This window comes from Caretta caretta, chromosome 23 (genome assembly GCF_965140235.1).
Source record: "Caretta caretta isolate rCarCar2 chromosome 23, rCarCar1.hap1, whole genome shotgun sequence".
In the NCBI taxonomy this organism is placed as follows: Eukaryota; Metazoa; Chordata; order Testudines; family Cheloniidae; genus Caretta; species Caretta caretta.
Window position 1 is genome coordinate 11,058,217 of NC_134228.1, and position 20,803 is coordinate 11,079,019.

At 48.5% G+C, this 20,803-nt stretch overlaps 1 protein-coding gene across 1 annotated transcript in view; it reads left to right on the forward strand.

Annotated features, from left to right (window-relative positions):
- SLC27A5 (solute carrier family 27 member 5) overlaps nucleotides 1-20,803 on the forward strand; it is a 49,644-nt gene that overhangs the window by 22,774 nt on the left and 6,067 nt on the right. The window contains exon 6 of the mRNA XM_048832577.2: nucleotides 3,116-3,206. Within this exon, the coding sequence (XP_048688534.1) occupies nucleotides 3,116-3,206 (91 nt within the window). The remainder of the gene's footprint in view (nucleotides 1-3,115; nucleotides 3,207-20,803) is intronic.

The following is a 20,803-nucleotide window of genomic DNA, read 5'->3' on the forward strand; positions in this document are numbered from 1 at the left end:
TCATGAAGCCGTACACAGGCAGCCTGGACAGTAGTCAGGAGCTGTTCAACTACAGGCTGAGCAAGTGCAGAATGGTGGTAGAATGTGCATTTGGACGTTTAAAGGCGCGCTGGCGCAGTTTACTGACTCGCTTAGACCTCAGCGAAACCAATATTCCCACTGTTATTACTGCTTGCTGTTTGCTCCACAATATCTGTGAGAGTAAGGGGGAGACGTTTATGGCGGGGTGGGAGGTTGAGGCAAATCGCCTGGCTGCTGGTTACGCGCAGCCAGACACCAGGGTGGTTAGAAGAGCACAGGAGGGCGCGGTACGCATCAGAGAAGCTTTGAAAACCAGTTTCATGACTGGCCAGGCTACGGTGTGAAAGTTCTGTTTGTTTCTCCTTGATGAAACCCCCCGCCCCTTGGTTCACTCTACTTCCCTGTAAGCTAACCACCCGCCCCTCCTCCCTTCAATCACCGCTTGCAGAGGCAATAAAGTCATTGTTGCTTCACATTCATGCATTCTTTATTCATTCATCACACAAATAGGGGGATGACTACCAAGGTAGCCCAGGAGGGGTGGTGGAGGAGGGAAGGAAAATGCCACACAGCACTTTAAGCACAGCACTTTAAAAGTTTACAACTTTAAAATTTATTGAATGACAGCCTTCTTTTTTTTGGGCAATCCTCTGTGGTGGAGTGGCTGGTTGGCCGGAGGCCCCCCCATCGCGTTCCTGGGCGTGTAGGTGTGGAGGCTATGGAACTTGGGGAGGAGGGCGGTTGGTTACAGAGGGGCAGCAGTGGCCGTCTGTGCTCCAGCTGCCTTTGCTGCAGCTCAACCATACACTGGAGCATACTGGTTTGGTCCTGCAGCAGCCTCAGCATTGAATCCTGCCTCCTCTCATCACGCTGCCGCCACATTTGAGCTTCAGCCCTGTCTTCAGCCCGCCACTTACTCTCTTCAGCCCGCCACTTACTCTCTTCAGCCCGCCACCTCTCCTTCCGGTCATTTTGTGCTTTCCTGCACTCTGACATTATTTGCCTCCACGCATTCGTCTGTGCTCTGTCAGTGTGGGAGGACAGTATGAGCTCGGAGAACATTTCATCGCAAGTGCGTTTTTTTTTCTTTCTAAGCTTCACTAGCCTCTGGGAAGGAGAAGATCCTGTGATCATTGAAACACATGCAGCTGGTGGAGAAAAAAAAAAGGGACAGCGGTATTTAAAAAGACACATTTTATAAAACAGTGGCTACAGTCTTTCAGGGTAAACCTTGCTGTTAACATTACATGCATAGCACATGTGCTTTTGTTACAAGGTCGCATTTTGCCCCCTTTCACCGCGTGACTACCCCCTCAACCTTCCCCCCTCCCTGTGGCTAACAGCGGGGAACATTTCTGTTTAGCCACAGGCAAACAGCCCAGCAGGAATGGGCTCCTCTGAGTGTCCCCTGAAGAAAAGCACTCTATTTCAACCAGGTGACCATGAATTATATCTCACTCTCCTGAGGATAACACAGAGAGATAAAGAACGGATGTTGTTTGAATGCCAGCAAACATACACTGCAATGCTTTGTTCTACAATGATTCCCGAGTACGTGTTACTGGCCTGGAGTGGTACAGTGTCCTACCATGAAGGACGCAATAAGGCTGCCCTCCCCAGAAACCTTTTGCAAAGGCTTTAGGACTACATCTAGGAGAACCGCAAATGCCAGGGCAAAGTAATCCTTTCACATGCTTGCTTTTAAACCATGTATAGTGTTTTAAAAGGTACACTCACCAGAGGTCCCTTCTCCGCCTGCTGGGTCCAGGAGGCAGCCTTGGGTGGGTTCGGGGGGTACTGGCTCCAGGTCTAGGGTGAGAAACAGTTCCTGGCTGTCGGGAAAACTGGTTTCTCCGCTTGCTTGCTGTGAGCTATCTACAACCTCCTCCTCATCATCATCTTCTTCGTCCCCAAAACCTGCTTCCGTATTGCCTCCATCTCCATTGAAGGAGTCAAACAACACGGCTGGGGTAGTGGTGGCTGAACCCCCTAAAATGGCATGCAGCTCATCATAGAAGCGGCATGTTTGGGGGTCTGACCCAGAGCGGCTGTTCGCCCCTCTGGTTTTCTGGTTGGCTTGCCTCAGCTCCTTAAGTTTCACGCGGCACTGCTTCGGATCCCTGTTATGGCCTCTGTCCTTCATGCCCTGGGAGATTTTGACAAAGGTTTTGGCATTTTGAAAACTGGAACGGAGTTCTGATAGCACGGATTCCTCTCCCCATACAGCGATCAGATCCTGTACCTCCCGTTCAGTCCATGCTGGAGCTCTTTTGCGATTCTGGGACTCCATCATGGTCACCTGTGCTGATGAGCTCTGCATGGTCACCTGCAGCTTGCCACGCTGGCCAAACAGGAAATGAGATTCAAAAGTTCGCGGTTCTTTTCCTGTCTACCTGGCCAGTGCATCTGAGTTGAGAGTGCTGTCCAGAGCGGTCACAATGGAGCACTCTGGGATAGCTCCCGGAGGCCAATACCATCGAATTGTGTCCACAGTACCCCAAATTCGAGCCGGCAACGTCGATTTAAGCGCTAATCCGCTTGTCAGGGGTGGAGTAAGGAAATCGATTTTAAGAGCCCTTTAAGTCGAAATAGAGGGCTTCACTGTGTGGACGGGTGCAGGTTTACATCGATTTAACGCTGCTAAATTCGACCTAAAGTCCTAGTGTAGACCAGGGCTAGATTTGTCTTGCCTTTATTCACTTTGGAAGGGAATTAAACTAAACTGAAGGCTCACCTACACATGGACATCCAGGAAAATTAATCCGAACTAACTAGAGGTGTGAATTTGATGTGGATTAGTTAAACTACATTAAATCCCTGTGTGGGTGCTGTTATTCAGAATGAAAGTGGCCTTAATTAGGTTTAGTTTAATTCACTTTGGAATTTTTACAATACGCCCCAAATCAAAACACAACATTTTGATAGCTGCAGTCGCACAGCTGTGGGGCTGCGTGCAGGTGAAAATCACTCGAGGACCAGACGGAATCACTGGCTGGGGGGAGGGAAGGTGGCAGATCCTGATAATGGGCACATGAGGGATGCTGGTGTCATTTTTCCAGCTGATTTCCGTCTTTGTTGCCCCGTTGCTCTCCAGATGCTCGCGCCCTTCGAGTTCATCCAGTACAACGTGGAGCGGGATGAACCCGTGCGAGATGAGAGAGGGTGCTGCATCCGAGTCCCCCCAGGTAAGAATTAAAAGCTGGCCATCAGGAGGCGCTGATGGGGGGAGCGGGCCTCTTGGGGAGGAAGCATGCTGCAGCGGTCACAGTCTTGGCCTGGCACTTCAGAGACCTGAATTCAACTCCCAACCTCAGGTGAGTCACCTAGGCCCAGATCCATTGAGCATAAGGGAAACTCGGTGCCTAAATACCATTGAGGATCTGTGCCTTGGTTGCTCTTTAGTGAAATGCGGCTAATAGCCCAGCCCTACCTTACAGGGGGAATTGTAAGAATCAGAGCATTAAAAGACTGTGAGACACTCCAGTACTCACAGCAGCCATATAAGTCCCCTAATTAGAGAGTGGAATAGTTGATAGCAGGGATGAATAAGAGCCACGGAGCTGCAGAATCTGCAAAACTCATGCCCTGTTTTTTTCAGAGAGGGGATGGCAAAATTAGTTCAACGTCACCAGCCCTGTCCTCAGGGGTTTTAAGCCATTGCACGCACACATCAAATAGACAAGGTTTTCACAGATTTCCTGGCACGTTCGGATTTAATAGGGCGTGATGTCAAATAGCTAATTTGGTTGAAGTGTCATTTAAGAAAGTCAATCAAATACTTGATACAGCACTGTACAGAATACAGAAAGGAAACGTACATACCAATCCAAAACTGGAGAAATTAGGCATCGCGTTTCACTTCATTTCGCTTCTAACGCCCCCAAAGTCATGCCTTATATACTGATTTTGGAGAAAGAAAATCCTTCAAAATCTTTTTTTCTCATGCTCTGATCTTATTTGGAAAATTATCAATTTACTGAATCAATAAGCCAATGAAAGGTATAACTACTGTATCTGTACTGAGACCATCTGTCTCCATAATTAGCTCTTAATGACTCGGACATCCGTCAATACATTACTCAATGCTGAGACATTCATTACAGAACACATCTGCTGTGCCAAACGTGCCCTGTGCGATTTATCAATTACATGTTGTCATTTATAGCCATCCTCCATCAGTTACGCCATCTTGTCCACTACAACACACATCGAAGTTAACAGGCATGTGGACTAGGTCAGCAAAGTCAGCGGAAAAGCAGATGAGATGGTTAAATACAGTCCTACTTTAAATTAGAGACGTCCATTAGTCTAAAACAAAACAGTCTTATTTGGCATTACAGTGGGTAATATTTAAAAACTGGACACTCCAATAGGAGTGCTGGAACCTCCCCTGCCCTGCCTTTTCCCCTGTGATGTCCCACCTGTTAGGGGCTTATTCCTTCACCCACTTACTTCCCTGGTCCTTCTCGCATGAACAGAGAGCAACAATACCCGAAGTCCAAAGGTGCAAACAATTTGATGTTTATTGGGGTGAACTTCCAGCAAGCATGATTCCAGTTTCCTTTCTTAGTATCCTCCTTCCCAGCTCTGACACCACAGAGCCTTACACCTGTGTCCCTGTTCCCATTCCTACCCTTAGCCAAACATGATTCCAACTTCCTTACTCCCATTCCCATTTCCCCCTTTAGCAAAACATGATTCCACTTTTCTTACCCCCATTCCCTGTTCCCATCTCACACACCCACATGCCCACCCCCACCCACACCCAGTCACTTCCTCATTGACTACAGATTATATAGTAAAACTTGAGTTCTGCTTAGCTATACCTTAACCAATCATTTTCCTGAAATTTAACTAACCAATCCTAACATATTGTAACATGATTATGTAACCAATTATATCCCACCACCTTAATTAGTTTACACCCAGCAAAATTAATTATACAGCAGACAGGAACAATCACAGAACCAGACAGAGATTATACAGACAAACAACAGCAAAGTGGGAACTATAATGACAAGACAATACAGAAGTGAGGATTTCACATCCCAGCTATTGATAAGTGAGTTCTTGCCAGACAGGATGCTATCAAACTAAGTTTCCTTTTACATTTTCTAGGCACTTCCCTTTCTCTGGAGGTGATAGGAATACAATCCTGTCCTGATAGTGCCTAACAGCCCAATAGCACCTTATTTCAATGTGACTAGTTTGGAATGTGAGGATGTGACCGTTCGCTTCCCAGCTTATGGCTGCCTCTGCTGCTTAGCCAAAGGCCTGAGCCTAAGCACAGGGCCACAAACTGTCACAGTAAGAGAAGGCCCTTACACCGGCAGACAGTGATTTCTTTCTTTTATACCTCTAGAACTAGCCAAGCGATAAGAATACACCTAAATTCTTAAAGTACAGGCCTTTGCAGACAGGCCTGAATATCTATATCCTAACACTCCACCCCTTTTTTTTCTTTTTCTTTTGGGATCCTCCTGCCCAGGTATCCCTGGAAAAGCATAGGACATATGGCGACACATTTCCTGATAGGGCCAGGCATCAAGGTGGAAGGTGTCGATATTCCATTTGTCCCACTGCCCCTTGTGTAGTATAGTGCCCTGCACCTTCTCTCATACGGGCATACCACACCTATTCCAATTAGTGTTCCAGACTTCCCATTAGAGTGGGCCTGAGAAGGTTGGGTCCGGGTTGTCTAGTACACTGCAGGGTTTGGAGGGCTTATTACATTCCTTATAGGTTATCTCCCTATGCAATGTAACACAAGTACAGTTAACAATTCAAAATCCATAGCAACACTGAGTCCTGACCACTGCAGTATGGTCCAACATCCGAGACACCCCCAAAACACTGCCTCTCCTCCTTCGATGGGGTCACGATCTTGTGTCCAGTTGCTGGCAGTTGCAACAAGCTGCCCCTGGAGGTTTTGCTTGCTTTTGTCCATTTCATAAGTCCATTGAATGTTCACAGAGAAATGGGATATTGTCCAAACCAGCTTGACCACTTGGTATGGAATCTTATTTACAGCAATAAGATTCACAGATCCATTTGTGCACCAAAGTCCATATAGCAGCATGTAGATGGGTGTAGTTTGGTTATGGGCTGGTGTAATTGTGCCCCCAGTAATATGTACATTCCCAGCAAAACACCTTATACACAGTACACCCAATTGTCCACCCCTTGCATAGGCCATTGATCCCGCTCCTCTATAGTCATAGGAGAGGGGCACATCCGAACATCTTCTATTAATTTACACTATTGTACACACACCCCCATTGATTTCCAGTGAGCTCCTCCCCTTCTCATTATTTCCATAGGGCTTGTGGGGGCCACCTTAGTTGCCATTCCATTTCCAGGTACCACGGTAGCTATTACACAGGTGCTAGCCTCCTAGTTGAGAATTTGCATTCCCATACACATCTTCCCCCAGGGTCAGCCTTTGGAAGCCATCCCCCACCCACATCATGAGGTTTTCTGTTCATTAAAACACAACAATGCTAGCAACAAGACAAACACCACAGACAAACAACACAAAACATAGATCCATGGTATTCTGGGTTATTTTTCCCGCTGGCGCCAGCTTGCTTGTAGAGTGTCTGAAAAACAAAAGAAACAATTTCCTTCCCCATGGTGGGGACAGATTATTGCTTAATAATAATACCACTTTCTTTTACAAATGTCCTTGCTACTTGCAGGAAAAACAGAAGAATTACCTCCAGACTGTCCTTATTTTGTTCTATAGTCAGGCTAGTGAATTACCTCACTCACTGGTCATTTATGAAATTCATGAGATGGTGTACCTCAGTTTCCCCTCTTGTACAACAGACCAAGTTTGCAATAGTTTCTCTGCTGTACCAAGCTTTAAGTTTATTCTCAGGTAATAGCTGAGACACAGCTTCAGATTTTAGCACTGTACACACACCCACCCACCCACCCACCCCTTAAGGTTAACCTGTCCCCCTTATTTTCAGGCTTGACTTGTTTTTTTCACCTCCCTTTCCTGAAGGGCCATAATCTGAGTCTTCTAGTAGCTTGTTTGCTGACCGGATGTATTCATTATTTGCAGCTCCTTTGTGCCCATCAGCTAGGTAATTTGCATTTACACACAGAGGCTTACTAGCTTGCTTCTGGATCCAAAGCTGTTAGCAGCTCAGACACTGTCTTAAAAGGGAAGCATTTTACTTCCACCAGAGTTCTGATTACTTTCCACTTTCATCTCCTGCTCCAAAACACAGCGATCTGAAAAAGAAAGCACAACCTATTGTGGCTCCTTTTGGAGCCCTATTAGGATTTTAATGAAGTACCATGTTTTATTTGCATTTCTTTTACTCCTTTTCCAATATACACTGCACATGTCCTGGGAAAATGCAAATTCCTTCCATATAGTTTAACCTCCATAACATCATATTAGCCAAATTAATTTTACACAAGGTATAACTGCCTCCCCCATGCCTACAGAGTTTTCATGCACACCCACCAAAGCAACAATCTAATCCCCCAGAGCCATCCCAAGGCTCAGTGTTCCCATCATTCCTCCCCTTTTCCTTTTCTTTTACCTGTGCGCACACACACAAAATTCTGTTTTGCCTAACATCCCTTGCACTGTGATTACTCTTTTTTACACAACTGTATCCCAATTACACTTCCATCTTGTACAACGAGACACAACCAGGAGCAGCCAAGTTAAGTTCCAAAAGAAACCTCTTCCATCCTTTAGTGATTTTGATTACATTACCCAATAGTCAAATAATTTTGTTCAGATTCTCTCTCCGCCTGCTGCCTGCAGCAGTCCCTTATAGACCATTTCTGTGGGAAAAGGGCCCATTTTCCCTCAGAATAGCTGTAAAGGCTTCTGGGGACAGAAGCGTAGTGGTGGTAGTAGCCACTCTACCTGACCCCCTTGGATAATTTAATGACCAAGCTTCCATCCAATGTGACTGCACAGAGTTGCACATACAGTGACATTTATATAACTGGGTTTTATCATTAAACAAAAACTTCCTTCTTGACATCTCACATAAGTATCCAAAGTACCCTCCATTAAAACTTCAGAAAAACAAAAGAGTGTGGAAAGGCAGGTTGTACTTTGAAACTTTTTTTTTTCTCCACTCCCCCAGGACCAAGTCTCAGATCCAGTCTCTAAAGGTAGTCTGTTAACTCTGCTTTTGACTTTAAACCCTTTTGTCCCAAATAATCTTTAACTACCCCTAACTAATTTACAACCCTTCAGCAGCCCTTGCTGAAGCAGCACCAAACTTGAAAGATTACTGGCAGCTTCCCATAATGCTGCCCTTACTTCAAACCTCTCACAAGCAGACTGAAGTGCCTCCTTTCCCTGGAAGGCATTCAGTCCCCATGGGCAGGGACCTTCTTCCACTACCCATGTACCAAGGAGGGTGGGCTCCTCAGCCACCCCCCATCCCTCTGGGTCCCCTAACACTTCCTCCATTTCCTTTTTAATCTCATCCCAGGTTGACCCCTGTACCTGGTATGGGCCCTGGTTCTCCCTTATCCATTTATCCAAAAAATCCTTTATCCTGGCTTGCCAGAACCCGCAATTACCATCACGAGAGTTCGCGATACCCCCTCCAAGCAGCTGCGCGGACTGTTGGGGAGGGGGACTTACAGGCTGCCACTCACCTATCCAATGCGATGCATCCGAATCACGGCACCAAGATGTTAGGGGCTTATTCCCTGGTCCTTCTCGCATGAACAGAGAGCAACAATACCCGAAGTCCAAAGGTGCAAACAATTTGATGTTTATTGGGGTGAACTTCCAGCAAGCATGATTCCAGTTTCCTTCCTTAGTATCCTCCTTCCCAGCTCTGACACCACAGAGCCTTACACCTGTGTCCCTGTTCCCATTCCTACCCTTAGCCAAACATGATTCCTACTTCCTTACTCCCATTCCCATTTCCCCCTTTAGCAAAACATGATTCCACTTTTCTTACCCCCATTCCCTGTTCCCATCTCACACACCCACATGCCCACCCCCACCCACACCCAGTCACTTCCTCATTGACTACAGATTATATAGTAAAACTTGAGTTCTGCTTAGCTATACCTTAACCAATCATTTTCCTGAAATTTAACTAACCAATCCTAACATATTGTAACATGATTATGTAACCAATTATATCCCACCACCTTAATTAGTTTACACCCAGCAAAATTAATTATACAGCAGACAGGAACAATCACAGAACCAGACAGAGATTATACAGACAAACAACAGCAAAGTGACAGGTTTCAGAGGAACAGCCGTGTTAGTGTGTATTCGCAAAAAGAAAAGGAGTACTTGTGGCACCTTAGAGACTAACCAATTTATTTGAGCATGAGCTTTCGTGAGCTACAGCTCACTTCATCAGATGTATACCGTGGAAACTGCAGCGGACTTTATATACACACAGAGAATATGAAACAATACCTCCTCCCACCCCACTGTCCTGGGTGGGAGGAGGTATTGTTTCATATTCTCTGTGTGTATATAAAGTCCGCTGCAGTTTCCACGGTATACATCTGATGAAGTGAGCTGTAGCTCACGAAAGCTCATGCTCAAATAAATTGGTTAGTCTCTAAGGTGCCACAAGTACTCCTTTTCTTTCTTCTAACAGCAAAGTGGGAACTATAATGACAAGACAATACAGAAGTGAGGATTTCACATCCCAGCTATTGATAAGTGAGTTCTTGCCAGACAGGATGCTATCAAACTAAGTTTCCTTTTACATTTTCTAGGCACTTCCCTTTCTCTGGAGGTGATAGGAATACAATCCTGTCCTGATAGTGCCTAACAGCCCAATAGCACCTTATTTCAATGTGACTAGTTTGGAATGTGAGGATGTGACCGTTCGCTTCCCAGCTTATGGCTGCCTCTGCTGCTTAGCCAAAGGCCTGAGCCTAAGCACAGGGCCACAAACTGTCACAGTAAGGGTATGTCTACACTACGGAATAAGGTCGAATTTATAGAAGTCGGTTTTTTAGAAATCGGTTTTATATATTCGAGTGTGTGTGTCCCCACAGAAAATGCTCTAAGTGCATTAAGTGCATTAACTCGGCGGAGCGCTTCCACAGTACCGAGGCTAGAGTCGACTTCCGGAGCGTTGCACTGTGGGTAGCTATCCCACAGTTCCCGCAGTTTCCACTGCCCATTGGAATTCTGGGTTGAGATCCCAATGCCTGATGGGGCTAAAACATTGTCGCGGGTGGTTCTGGGTACATATCGTCAGGCCCCCGTTCCCTCCCTCCCTCCGTGAAAGCAAGGGCAGACAATCATTTCGCGCCTTTTTTCCTGAGTTACCTGTGCAGACGCCATACCACGGCAAGCATGGAGCCCGCTCAGGTAACCATCAGCCTATGTCTCCTGGGTGCTGGCAGATGCGGTACGGCATTGCTACACAGTAGCAGCAACCCCTTGCCTTGTGGCAGCAGACGGTACAGTACGACTGGTAGCCGTCATCGTCATGTCCGAGGTGCTCCTGGCCACGTCGGCTGGGAGCGCCTGGGCAGACATGGGTGCAGGGACTAAATTTGGAGTGACTTGACCAGGTCATTCTCTTTAGTCCTGCAGTCAGTCCTATTGAACCGTCTTATGGTGAGCGGGCAGGCGATACGGACTGCTAGCAGTCGTACTGTACCATCTTCTGCCGAGCAGCCATGAGATGTGGATGGCATGCAGTCCTTCTGCACCGTCTGCTGCCAGCCAAAGATGTAGAAGATAGATGGAGTGGATCAAAACAAGAAATAGACCAGATTTGTTTTGTACTCATTTGCTTCCCCCCCTCCCCTGTCTAGGGGACTCATTCTTCTAGATCACACTGCAGTCACTCACAGAGAAGGTGCAGCGAGGTAAATCTAGCCATGTGTCAATCAGAGGCCAGGCTAACCTTCTTGTTCCAATAAGGACAATAACTTAGGTGCACCATTTCTTATTGGAACCCTCCGTGAAGTCCTGCCTGAAATACTCCTTGATGTAAAGCCACCCCCTTTGTTGATTTTAGCTCCCTGAAGCCAACCCTGTAAGCCGTGTCCTCAGTCGCCCCTCCCGGCGTCAGAGCAACGGCAAACAATCGGGCATCTGAGAGTGCTGTCCAGAGCAGTCACAATGGAGCACTCTGATGGGGCTAAAACATTGTCGCGGGTGGTTCTGGGTACGTATCGTCAGACCCCCGTTCCCTCCCTCCCTCCGTGAAAGCAAGGGCAGACAATCATTTCACGCCTTTTTTCCTGAGTTACCTGTGCAGACACCATACCACGGCAAGCATGGAGCCCGCTCAGGTAACCGTCACCCTATGTCTCCTGGGTGCTGGCAGACGCGGTACGGCTTTGCTGCACAGTAGCAGCAACCCATTGCCTTCTGGCAGCAGACGGTGCAATACGACTGGTAGTCGTCCTCGTCGTGTCCGAGGTGCTCCTGGCCACGTCGGCTAGGAGCGCCTGGGCAGACATGGGCGCAGGGACTAAATTTGGAGTGACTTGACCAGGTCATTCTCTTTAGTCCTGCAGTCAGTCCTATTGAACCGTCTTATGGTGAGCGGGCAGGCGATACGGACTGCTAGCAGTCGTACTGTACCATCTTCTGCCAGGCAGGCAAGAGATGAGGATTGCTAGCAGTCGTATTGTACCATCTTCTGCCAGGCAGGCAAGAGATGAGGATGGCTAGCAGTCGTACTGTACCATCTTCTGCCGAGCAGCCATGAGATGTGGATGGCATGCAGTCCTTCTGCACCGTCTGCTGCCAGCCAAAGATGTAAAAGATAGATGGAGTGGGTCAGAACAAGAAATAGACCAGATTTGTTTTGTACTCATTTGCCTCCTCCCCTGTCTAGGGGACTCATTCCTCTAGATCACACTGCAGTCACTCACAGAGAAGGTGCAGCGAGGTAAATCTAGCCATGTATCAATCAGAGGCCAGGCTAACCTCCTTGTTCCAATAAGAACGATAACTTAGGTGCACCATTTCTTATTGGAACCCTCCGTGAAGTCCTGCCTGAAATACTCCTTGATGTACAGGCACCCCCTTTGTTGATTTTAGCTCCCTGAAGCCAACCCTGTAAGCCGTGTCGTCAGTCGCCCCTCCCTCCATCAGAGCAACGGCAGACAATCGTTCCGCGCCTTTTTTCGGTGCGGACGCCATACCAAGGCAAGCATGGAGGCCGCTCAGCTCACTTTGGCAATTAGGAGCACATTAAACACCACACGCATTATCCAGCAGTATATGTAGCACCAGAACCTGGCAAAGTGATACCGGGCGAGGAGGCGACGTCAGCGCGGTCACGTGAGTGATCAGGACATGGACACAGATTTCTCTGAAAGCATGGGCCCTGCCAATGCATGCATCATGGTGCTAATGGGGCAGGTTCATGCTGTGGAACGCCGATTCTGGGCTCGGGAAACAAGCACAGACTGGTGGGACTGCATAGTGTTGCAGGTCTGGGACGATTCCCAGTGGCTGCGAAACTTTCGCATGCGTAAGGGCACTTTCATGGAACTTCGTGACTTTCTTTCCCCTGCCCTGAGGCGCATGAATACCTCAAGATGAGAGCAGCCCTCACAGTTGAGAAGCGAGTGGCGATAGCCCTGTGGAAGCTTGCAACGCCAGACAGCTACCGGTCAGTTGGGAATCAATTTGGAGTGGGCAAATCTACTGTGGGGGCTGCTGTGATGCAAGTAGCCCGCGCAATCAAAGATCTGCTGATATCAAGGGTAGTGACCCTGGGAAATGTGCAGGTCATAGTGGATGGCTTTGCTGCAATGGGATTCCCTAACTGTGGTGGGGCTGTAGACGGAACCCATATCCCTATCTTGGCACCGGAGCACCAAGCCGCCGAGTACATAAACCGCAAGGGGTACTTTTCAATAGTGCTGCAAGCTCTGGTGGATCACAAGGGACGTTTCACCAACATCAACGTGGGATGGCCGGGAAAGGTGCATGATGCTCGCATCTTCAGGAACTCTGGTCTGTTTCAAAAGCTGCAGGAGGGGACTTTATTCCCAGACCAGAAAATAACTGTTGGGGATGTTGAAATGCCTATATGTATCCTTGGGGACCCAGCCTACCCCTTAATGCCATGGCTCATGAAGCCGTACACAGGCAGCCTGGACAGTGGTCAGGAGCTGTTCAACTACAGGCTGAGCAAGTGCAGAATGGTGGTAGAATGTGCATTTGGACGTTTAAAGGCGCGCTGGCGCAGTTTACTGACTCGCTTAGACCTCAGCGAAACCAATATTCCCACTGTTATTACTGCTTGCTGTGTGCTCCACAATATCTGTGAGAGTAAGGGGGAGACGTTTATGGCGGGGTGGGAGGTTGAGGCAAATCGCCTGGCTGCTGGTTATGCGCAGCCAGACACCAGGGCGGTTAGAAGAGCACAGGAGGGCGTGGTACGCATCAGAGAAGCTTTGAAAACCAGTTTCATGACTGGCCAGGCTACGGTGTGAAAGTTCTGTTTGTTTCTCCTTGATGAAACCTCCCACCCCTTGGTTCACTCTACTTCCCTGTAAGCTAACCACCCGCCCCTCCTCCCTTCAATCACCGCTTGCAGAGGCAAAAAGTCATTGTTGCTTCACATTCATGCATTCTTTATTCATTCATCACACAAATAGGGGGATGACTACCAAGGTAGCCCAGGAGGGGTGGTGGAGGAGGGAAGGAAAATGCCACACAGTACTTTAAGCACAGCACTTTAAAAGTTTACAACTTTAAAATTTATTGAATGACAGCCTTCTTTTTTTTGGGCAATCCTCTGTGGAGGAGTGGCTGGTTGGCCGGAGGCCCCCCCACTGCGTTCTTGGGCGTCTGGGTGTGGAGGCTATGGAACTTGGGGAGGAGGGCGTTGGTTACAGAAGGGCAGCAGTGGCCGTCTGTGCTCCAGCTGCCTTTGCTGCAGCTCAACCATACACTGGAGCATACTGGTTTGGTCCTGCAGCAGCCTCAGCATTGAATCCTGCCTCCTCTCATCACGCTGCCGCCACATTTGAGCTTCAGCCCTGTCTTCAGCCCGCCACTTACTCTCTTCAGCCCGCCACTTACTCTCTTCAGCCCGCCACGTCTCCTCCCGGTCATTTTGTGCTTTCCTGCACTCTGACATTATTTGCCTCCACGCATTCGTCTGTGCTCTGTCAGTGTGGAAGGACAGCATGAGCTCGGAGAACATTTCATCGCAAGTGCGTTTTTTTTTCTTTCTAAGCTTCACTAGCCTCTGGGAAGGAGAAGATCCTGTGATCATTGAAACACATGCAGCTGGTGGAGAAAAAAAAAGGGACAGCGGTATTTAAAAAGACACATTTTATAAAACAGTGGCTACACTCTTTCAGGGTAAACCTTGCTGTTAATATTACATACATAGCACATGTGCTTTTGTTACAAGGTCGCATTTTGCCCCCTTTCACCGCGTGACTACCCCCTCAACCTTCCCCCCTCCCTGTGGCTAACAGCGGGGAACATTTCTGTTTAGCCACAGGCAAACAGCCCAGCAGGAATGGGATCCTCTGAGTGTCCCCTGAAGAAAAGCACTCTATTTCAACCAGGTGACCATGAATTATATCTCACTCTCCTGAGGATAACACAGAGAGATAAAGAACGGATGTTGTTTGAATGCCAGCAAACATACACTGCAATGCTTTGTTCTACAATGATTCCCGAGTACGTGTTACTGGCCTGGAGTGGTACAGTGTCCTACCATGAAGGACGCAATAAGGCTGCCCTCCCCAGAAACCTTTTGCAAAGGCTTTAGGACTACATCTAGGAGAACCGCAAATGCCAGGGCAAAGTAATCCTTTCACATGCTTGCTTTTAAACCATGTATAGTATTTTAAAAGGTACACTCACCAGAGGTCCCTTCTCCGCCTGCTGGGTCCAGGAGGCAGCCTTGGGTGGGTTCGGGGGGTACTGGCTCCAGGTCTAGGGTGAGAAACAGTTCCTGGCTGTCGGGAAAACCGGTTTCTCCGCTTGCTTGCTGTGAGCTATCTACAACCTCTTCCTCATCATCATCTTCTTCGTCCCCAAAACCTGCTTCCGTATTGCCTCCATCTCCATTGAAGGAGTCAAACAACACGGCTGGGGTAGTGGTGGCTGAACCCCCTAAAATGGCATGCAGCTCATCATAGAAGCGGCATGTTTGGGGGTCTGACCCAGAGCGGCTGTTCGCCTCTCTGGTTTTCTGGTAGGCTTGCCTCAGCTCCTTCAGTTTCACGCGGCACTGCTTCGGGTCCCTGTTATGGCCTCTGTCCTTCATGCCCTGGGAGATTTTGACAAAGGTTTTGGCATTTCGAAAACTGGAACGGAGTTCTGATAGCACGGATTCCTCTCCCCAAACAGCGATCAGATCCCGTACCTCCCGTTTGGTCCATGCTGGAGCTCTTTTGCGATTCTGGGACTCCATCATAGTCACCTGTGCTGATGAGCTCTGCATGGTCACCTGCAGCTTGCCACGCTGGCCAAACAGGAAATGAGATTCAAAAGTTCGTGGTTCTTTTCCTGTCTACCTGGCCAGTGCATCTGAGTTGAGAGTGCTGTCCAGAGCGGTCACAATGGAGCACTCTGGGATAGCTCCCGGAGGCCAATACCATCGAATTGTGTCCACAGTACCCCAAATTCGAGCCGGCAACGTCGATTTAAGCGCTAATCCGCTTGTCAGGGGTGGAGTAAGGAAATCGATTTTAAGAGCCCTTTAAGTCGAAATAAAGGGCTTCACTGTGTGGACGGGTGCAGGTTTACATCGATTTAACGCTGCTAAATTCGACCTAAAGTCCTAGTGTAGACCAGGGCTAAGAGAAGGCCCTTACACCGGCAGACAGTGATTTCTTTCTTTTATACCTCTAGAACTAGCCAAGCGATAAGAATACACCTAAATTCTTAAAGTACAGGCCTTTGCAGACAGGCCTGAATATCTATATCCTAACAGCACCCCCGTCCCACCTATTCCCCCCAAAGCCCTGCCCCTGCCCCGCTTCTTCTCCTGAGGCCCCACCCTCGCCCACTCCTCTTCCTCCCTCCCCCCTGTCGCTCATCACTTTTCCCCTCCTACTCCCTACCCCTGCCTGGGTCAGGAGGGATTTGCCTGTGGAGCTGGGGCTGGGAGCTGCAGCCGCCTAATGAAGGTAGGAGACGGTCCTGGCTGAATACGGGCTGGCACAGATGATGACCCAGTGCCTCCCTGCCTCCCTGGCTTGCAGTAACCAGACTTTGGGTGTCCGGTCAGTAGATCTGACTTTCCAGACTAAAACCAGGCACCTGGCCACACTAGAGTTTAGACAGCACTTTGGTTTAACACAGAAAAGATTCCAGAATTTTTCGATCAAAGAATCACGAGAGTTAAATAGAGAAGAAGAATACAATATTAACATAGTCTAGTCTGACCTCTTCCATATCACAGGCCAGAGATCATCACCAAGTAATTCCTTCATCAAGCCCAGAACGTCTGATTGAGTTACAGGGTGACATTATAGACAATCATCCAGGGTATGTCTGCACGGCAACTAGACACCTGCTGCTGGCCCGTGGCAGCTGACTCCGGCTCGTGGGGCTCAGGCTGCGGGGTGGTTTCATTGCTGTGAGGAGGGCAGGTCCCAGAGCCCAGGCTCCAGGCCGAGCCCGGAAGTCAAAACAATGAAACAGACTGCAGCCCGAGTCAACTGGAACGGGCCAGCCATAGGTGTCTAGTTGCCATGTAGACATACCCACAGTCTTCATTAAGAGACTCCAAGATCTAGGCTGCAGGGGTGTTCGCAGTATGTGTAGACACCCCTGGGCTAGCTTTGATCCGGTGACACACAATCCACTTTACCTCCCATGGCAAGTTGCTCCTGTTGTGTCTGTTCTTTACACGACAACGCAATAGGAAGACAGGATCATGGCACAGTTGAACTCCCACACAATGGTGTTGTCAAGCTGTACACAACCATGCTGGGCCTAGTTACTCCCACACTGCTACAGAACACAGCGAGTGCTGTCCTGGAGCCACAGGACCAAGGCTGTGTCCCTGCTTTTAAACAGTCCCTTGGTGGAACCCCTCAGTGCCCCAGGGTAGCTCCTTCCGTCAGGCCAGGCCTCACCCTCTTCTAGACTGAGTCTCTGCGCTTCGGCCCTCCTGCTTCACATCATGAGCTCTGCCCAGCATGTCCAACTGAGGCACGAAGAGGGGAAAAGTCTCTCAGCTGGAGTCTAGGCACCTCAGCAAGTATCACCAGGCAGCGTTTCCAAAAGCGTTGGGTTCATTGGCGAACTGGAACTCAGTCCTTGATTCAGCACAGGGAGACAACGGTTAAGACATTGTGCCTCTGGCCAAGCGAAGCTTCTACGGGATCCATTCCAGGCTCCGTGCTCAGCCGCTCCCGAAAGCCGACTCCTCCTCCCCGGCCTGCCACTGGTCCTTTGCTCTCAAGCTGGGGCTTCTGCTCAGCTTCCCTGCTGGGGGTGGGAACCCATCTCCCTCTGGCCAATAGGTTTCCTTAATGGTCCCGTTGATTGCATCCTGGGCAGCGAGGGGGTCATACACACCTTACATCTCCTGCGCTTCCCCCAGAGTACCTTTTTGCCCTTCCAGAGAGCAGTGCAAAATAGAGGGGAAACTGAGGCATACAGGGGCATCATAAAAACATGACTGAAAATTACCACATTGTCATGAGTGCCCCTAGCGGACTCAGATGCTATTGAAAGGGGTACACTGCCCTATATTTGCTATGCTGCCAGTGGCTAATTAACCTTGCTTCAGATTTTATGCCTGGTTCTAGCCTGAATTTGTCTGGGTTCAGTTTCCAGACATTGGATTTCATTCTGCCTGTGTCCACTCAGTCAAATTTCCCAGCTAACGGGCAGGATAGAACATCTAGCAAAGGTCTTTTGGTCCCCATTACTTGTATCTGACCACCTCATGGGCTTTGATGCATTTATCCAAACGCAACCCATGTGAGGTAGGGAAGTCTTATTAGGGTGACCATATTTCCCCAAGGGAAAACAGGACACCGCGTGGGGTGTTAATTTTGGGTTAATTTTAGAGGTGAGAGCAACAAGGGTGATGTCGTGGTGGGCATCTGCTATAGACCACCGGACCAGGAGGATGAGTATTTCTTCGGACAATTAACTGAAGTTTTCAGAACACGGGCCCTGATTCTCATGGGGGATTTCAATCACCCTGACATCTGCTGGGGGAGCAATCCAGCAGTGCAAGACAATCCAGGAAGTTTTTGGAGAGTGTTGGGGACAACTTCCTGGTGCAAGTGCTGGAGGAACCAACCAGGGGCCATTTTCCTCTTGACCTGCTGCTAACATACAGGGAAGAATTGGTAGGGGAAGTAGAAGTGGGTGGCAACCTGGGCAGCAGTGACCATGAGATGGTTGAGTTCAGGATCCTCACAAAAGGAAGAAAGGAAAGGAGCAAAATACAGACCCTGGACTTCAGAAAAGCAGACTTTGACTCACTTAGGGAACTGAGGGGCAGGATCCCCTGGGAGGCTAATATGAGGGGGAAAGGAGTCCAGGAAAGCTGACTGTATTTTAAAGAAGCCTTATTGAGGGTGCAGGAACAAACCATCCCGATGTGCAGAAAGAACAGGAAATATGGCAGGCGACCAGCTTGGCTTAACAGAGAAATCTTTGGTGAGCTTAAACACAAAAATGAAGTTTACAAGAAGTGGAAACTTGGTCAGATGACTAGGGAGGAGAATAAAAATATTGCTCAAGCATGCAGAGGTGTAATCAGGAAGGCCAAAACACAACTGGAGTTGCTGCTAGCAAGGGCTGTGAAGGGTAACAGGAAGGGTTTCTACAGGTATGGTAGCAACAAGAAAAAGGTGAGGGAAAGTGTGGGACCCTTACTGAATGGGGGAGGCAACCTAGTGACAGATGATGTGAAAAAAGCTGAAGTACTCAATGCTTTTTTGCCTCGGTCCTCACAGACAAGGTCAGCTGTCCTGAGCAAGACAGTATGGGGAGGAGGTGAGCAGCCCTCAGTGGTGAAAGAACAGGTTAAGGACTATTTAGAAAAGCTGGACATGCACAAGTCCATGGGACCAGATCTAATGCATCCAAGTGTGCTGAGGGAGTTGGCTGATGTGATTACAGAGCCATTGGCCATTATCTTTGAAAACTCGTGGCGATCAGGGGAGGTCCCAGGCGATTGGAAAAAGGCAAATATAGTGCTCATCTTTAAAAAAGGGAAGAAGAAGGATCCTGGGAACTACTGGCCAGTCAGCCTCACCTCAGTCCCTGGAAAAACCATGGAGCAGGTCCTCAAGGAGTCCATTTTGAAGCACTTGGAGGAGAGGAAGATGATCAGGAACAGTCAACATGGATTCACCAAGGACAAGTTATACCTGACCAACCTGATTGCCTTCTATGATGAGATGACTGGCTCTGTGGCTATGGGGAAAGCAGTGGACGTGATATATCTGGACGATCTCCCACAGTATTCTTGCCAGCAAGTTAAAAAAGTATGGATTGAATGAATGGACTATAAGGTGGATAGAAAGCTGGCTAGATTGTCGGGCTCAACAGACAGTGATCAGTGGCTCGATGTCTAGTTGGCAGCCGGTATCAAGCAGAGTGCCCCAGGGGTCGGTCCTGGGGCCGGTTTTGTTCAACATCTTCATTAATGATCTGGATGATGGGATGGACTGCACCCTCAGCAAGTTTGCGGATGATACTAAGCTGGGAGGAGAGATAGATATGCTGGAGGGTAGGGATATGGACCAGAGTGACCTAGTCCATATTGTTGGAGGATTGGGCCAAAAGAAATCTGATGAGGTTCAACAAGGACAAGTGCAGAGTGCTGCACTTAGGACAGAAAAATCCCATGCACTGCTACAGGCTGGGGACCAACTGGCTAAGCAGCAGTTCTGCAGAAAAGGACCTGGGGATTACAGTGGATGAGAAGCTGGATATGAGTCAGCAGTGTGCCTTTGTTGCCAAGAAGGCTAACGGCATATTGGACTGCATTAGTAGGAGCATTGCCAGCAGATCAAGGGAAGTGATTATTCCCCTCTATTCGGCACTGGTGAGGACACATCTGGAGTATTGCATCCAGTTTTGGGCCTCCCACTACAGAAAGGATGTGGACAAATTGGAGAGTCCGGTGGAGGACACTGAAAATGATCAGGGGGCTGGAGCAAATGACTTATGAGGAGAGGCTGAGGGAACTGGGCTTGTTTAGTCTGCAGAAGAGAAGAGTGAGGGGGGATTTGATAGAAGCCTTCAACTACCTGAAGGGGGGTTCCAAAGAGGATGGAGCTCGGCTGTTCTCAGTGGTGGCAGATGACAGAACAAGGTGTAATGGTCTCAAGTTGCAGTGGGAGAGATCTAGGTTGGATATTAGGAAACACTATTTCACTAGGAGGGTGGTGAAGCACTGGACTGGATTACCTAGGGAGGCGGGGGAATCTCCATCCTTAGAAGTTTCTAAGTCCCGGCTTGACAAAGCCCTGGCTGGGATGATTTAGTTGGGGTTGGTCCTGCTTTGAGCAGGGGGTTGGATTTGATGACCTCCTGTGGTCTATTCTTACCCTAATCTCCTATGATTCTTTGATTCTATGGAGGGAAAGACAGCCTCTTGGAAGTCCGGCTGGTGATTACTCAAAACCATCTCAGACTGTGGGTAACTATATCTGGGATGTCCTATACCTATTGCCTATGTGTGTGTGTGTGTGCTTAATAGCTAGTAAATAGTAGTTTTAGATAAGAGCATGCTCACTTGTATCAATCATTTATCAGACGGAAATTGCTGTGTCCCCACTCATTTGTTCCTGACACCTCCTGGAGTAAGACAGTTTAGTACTCCTGGGAGAC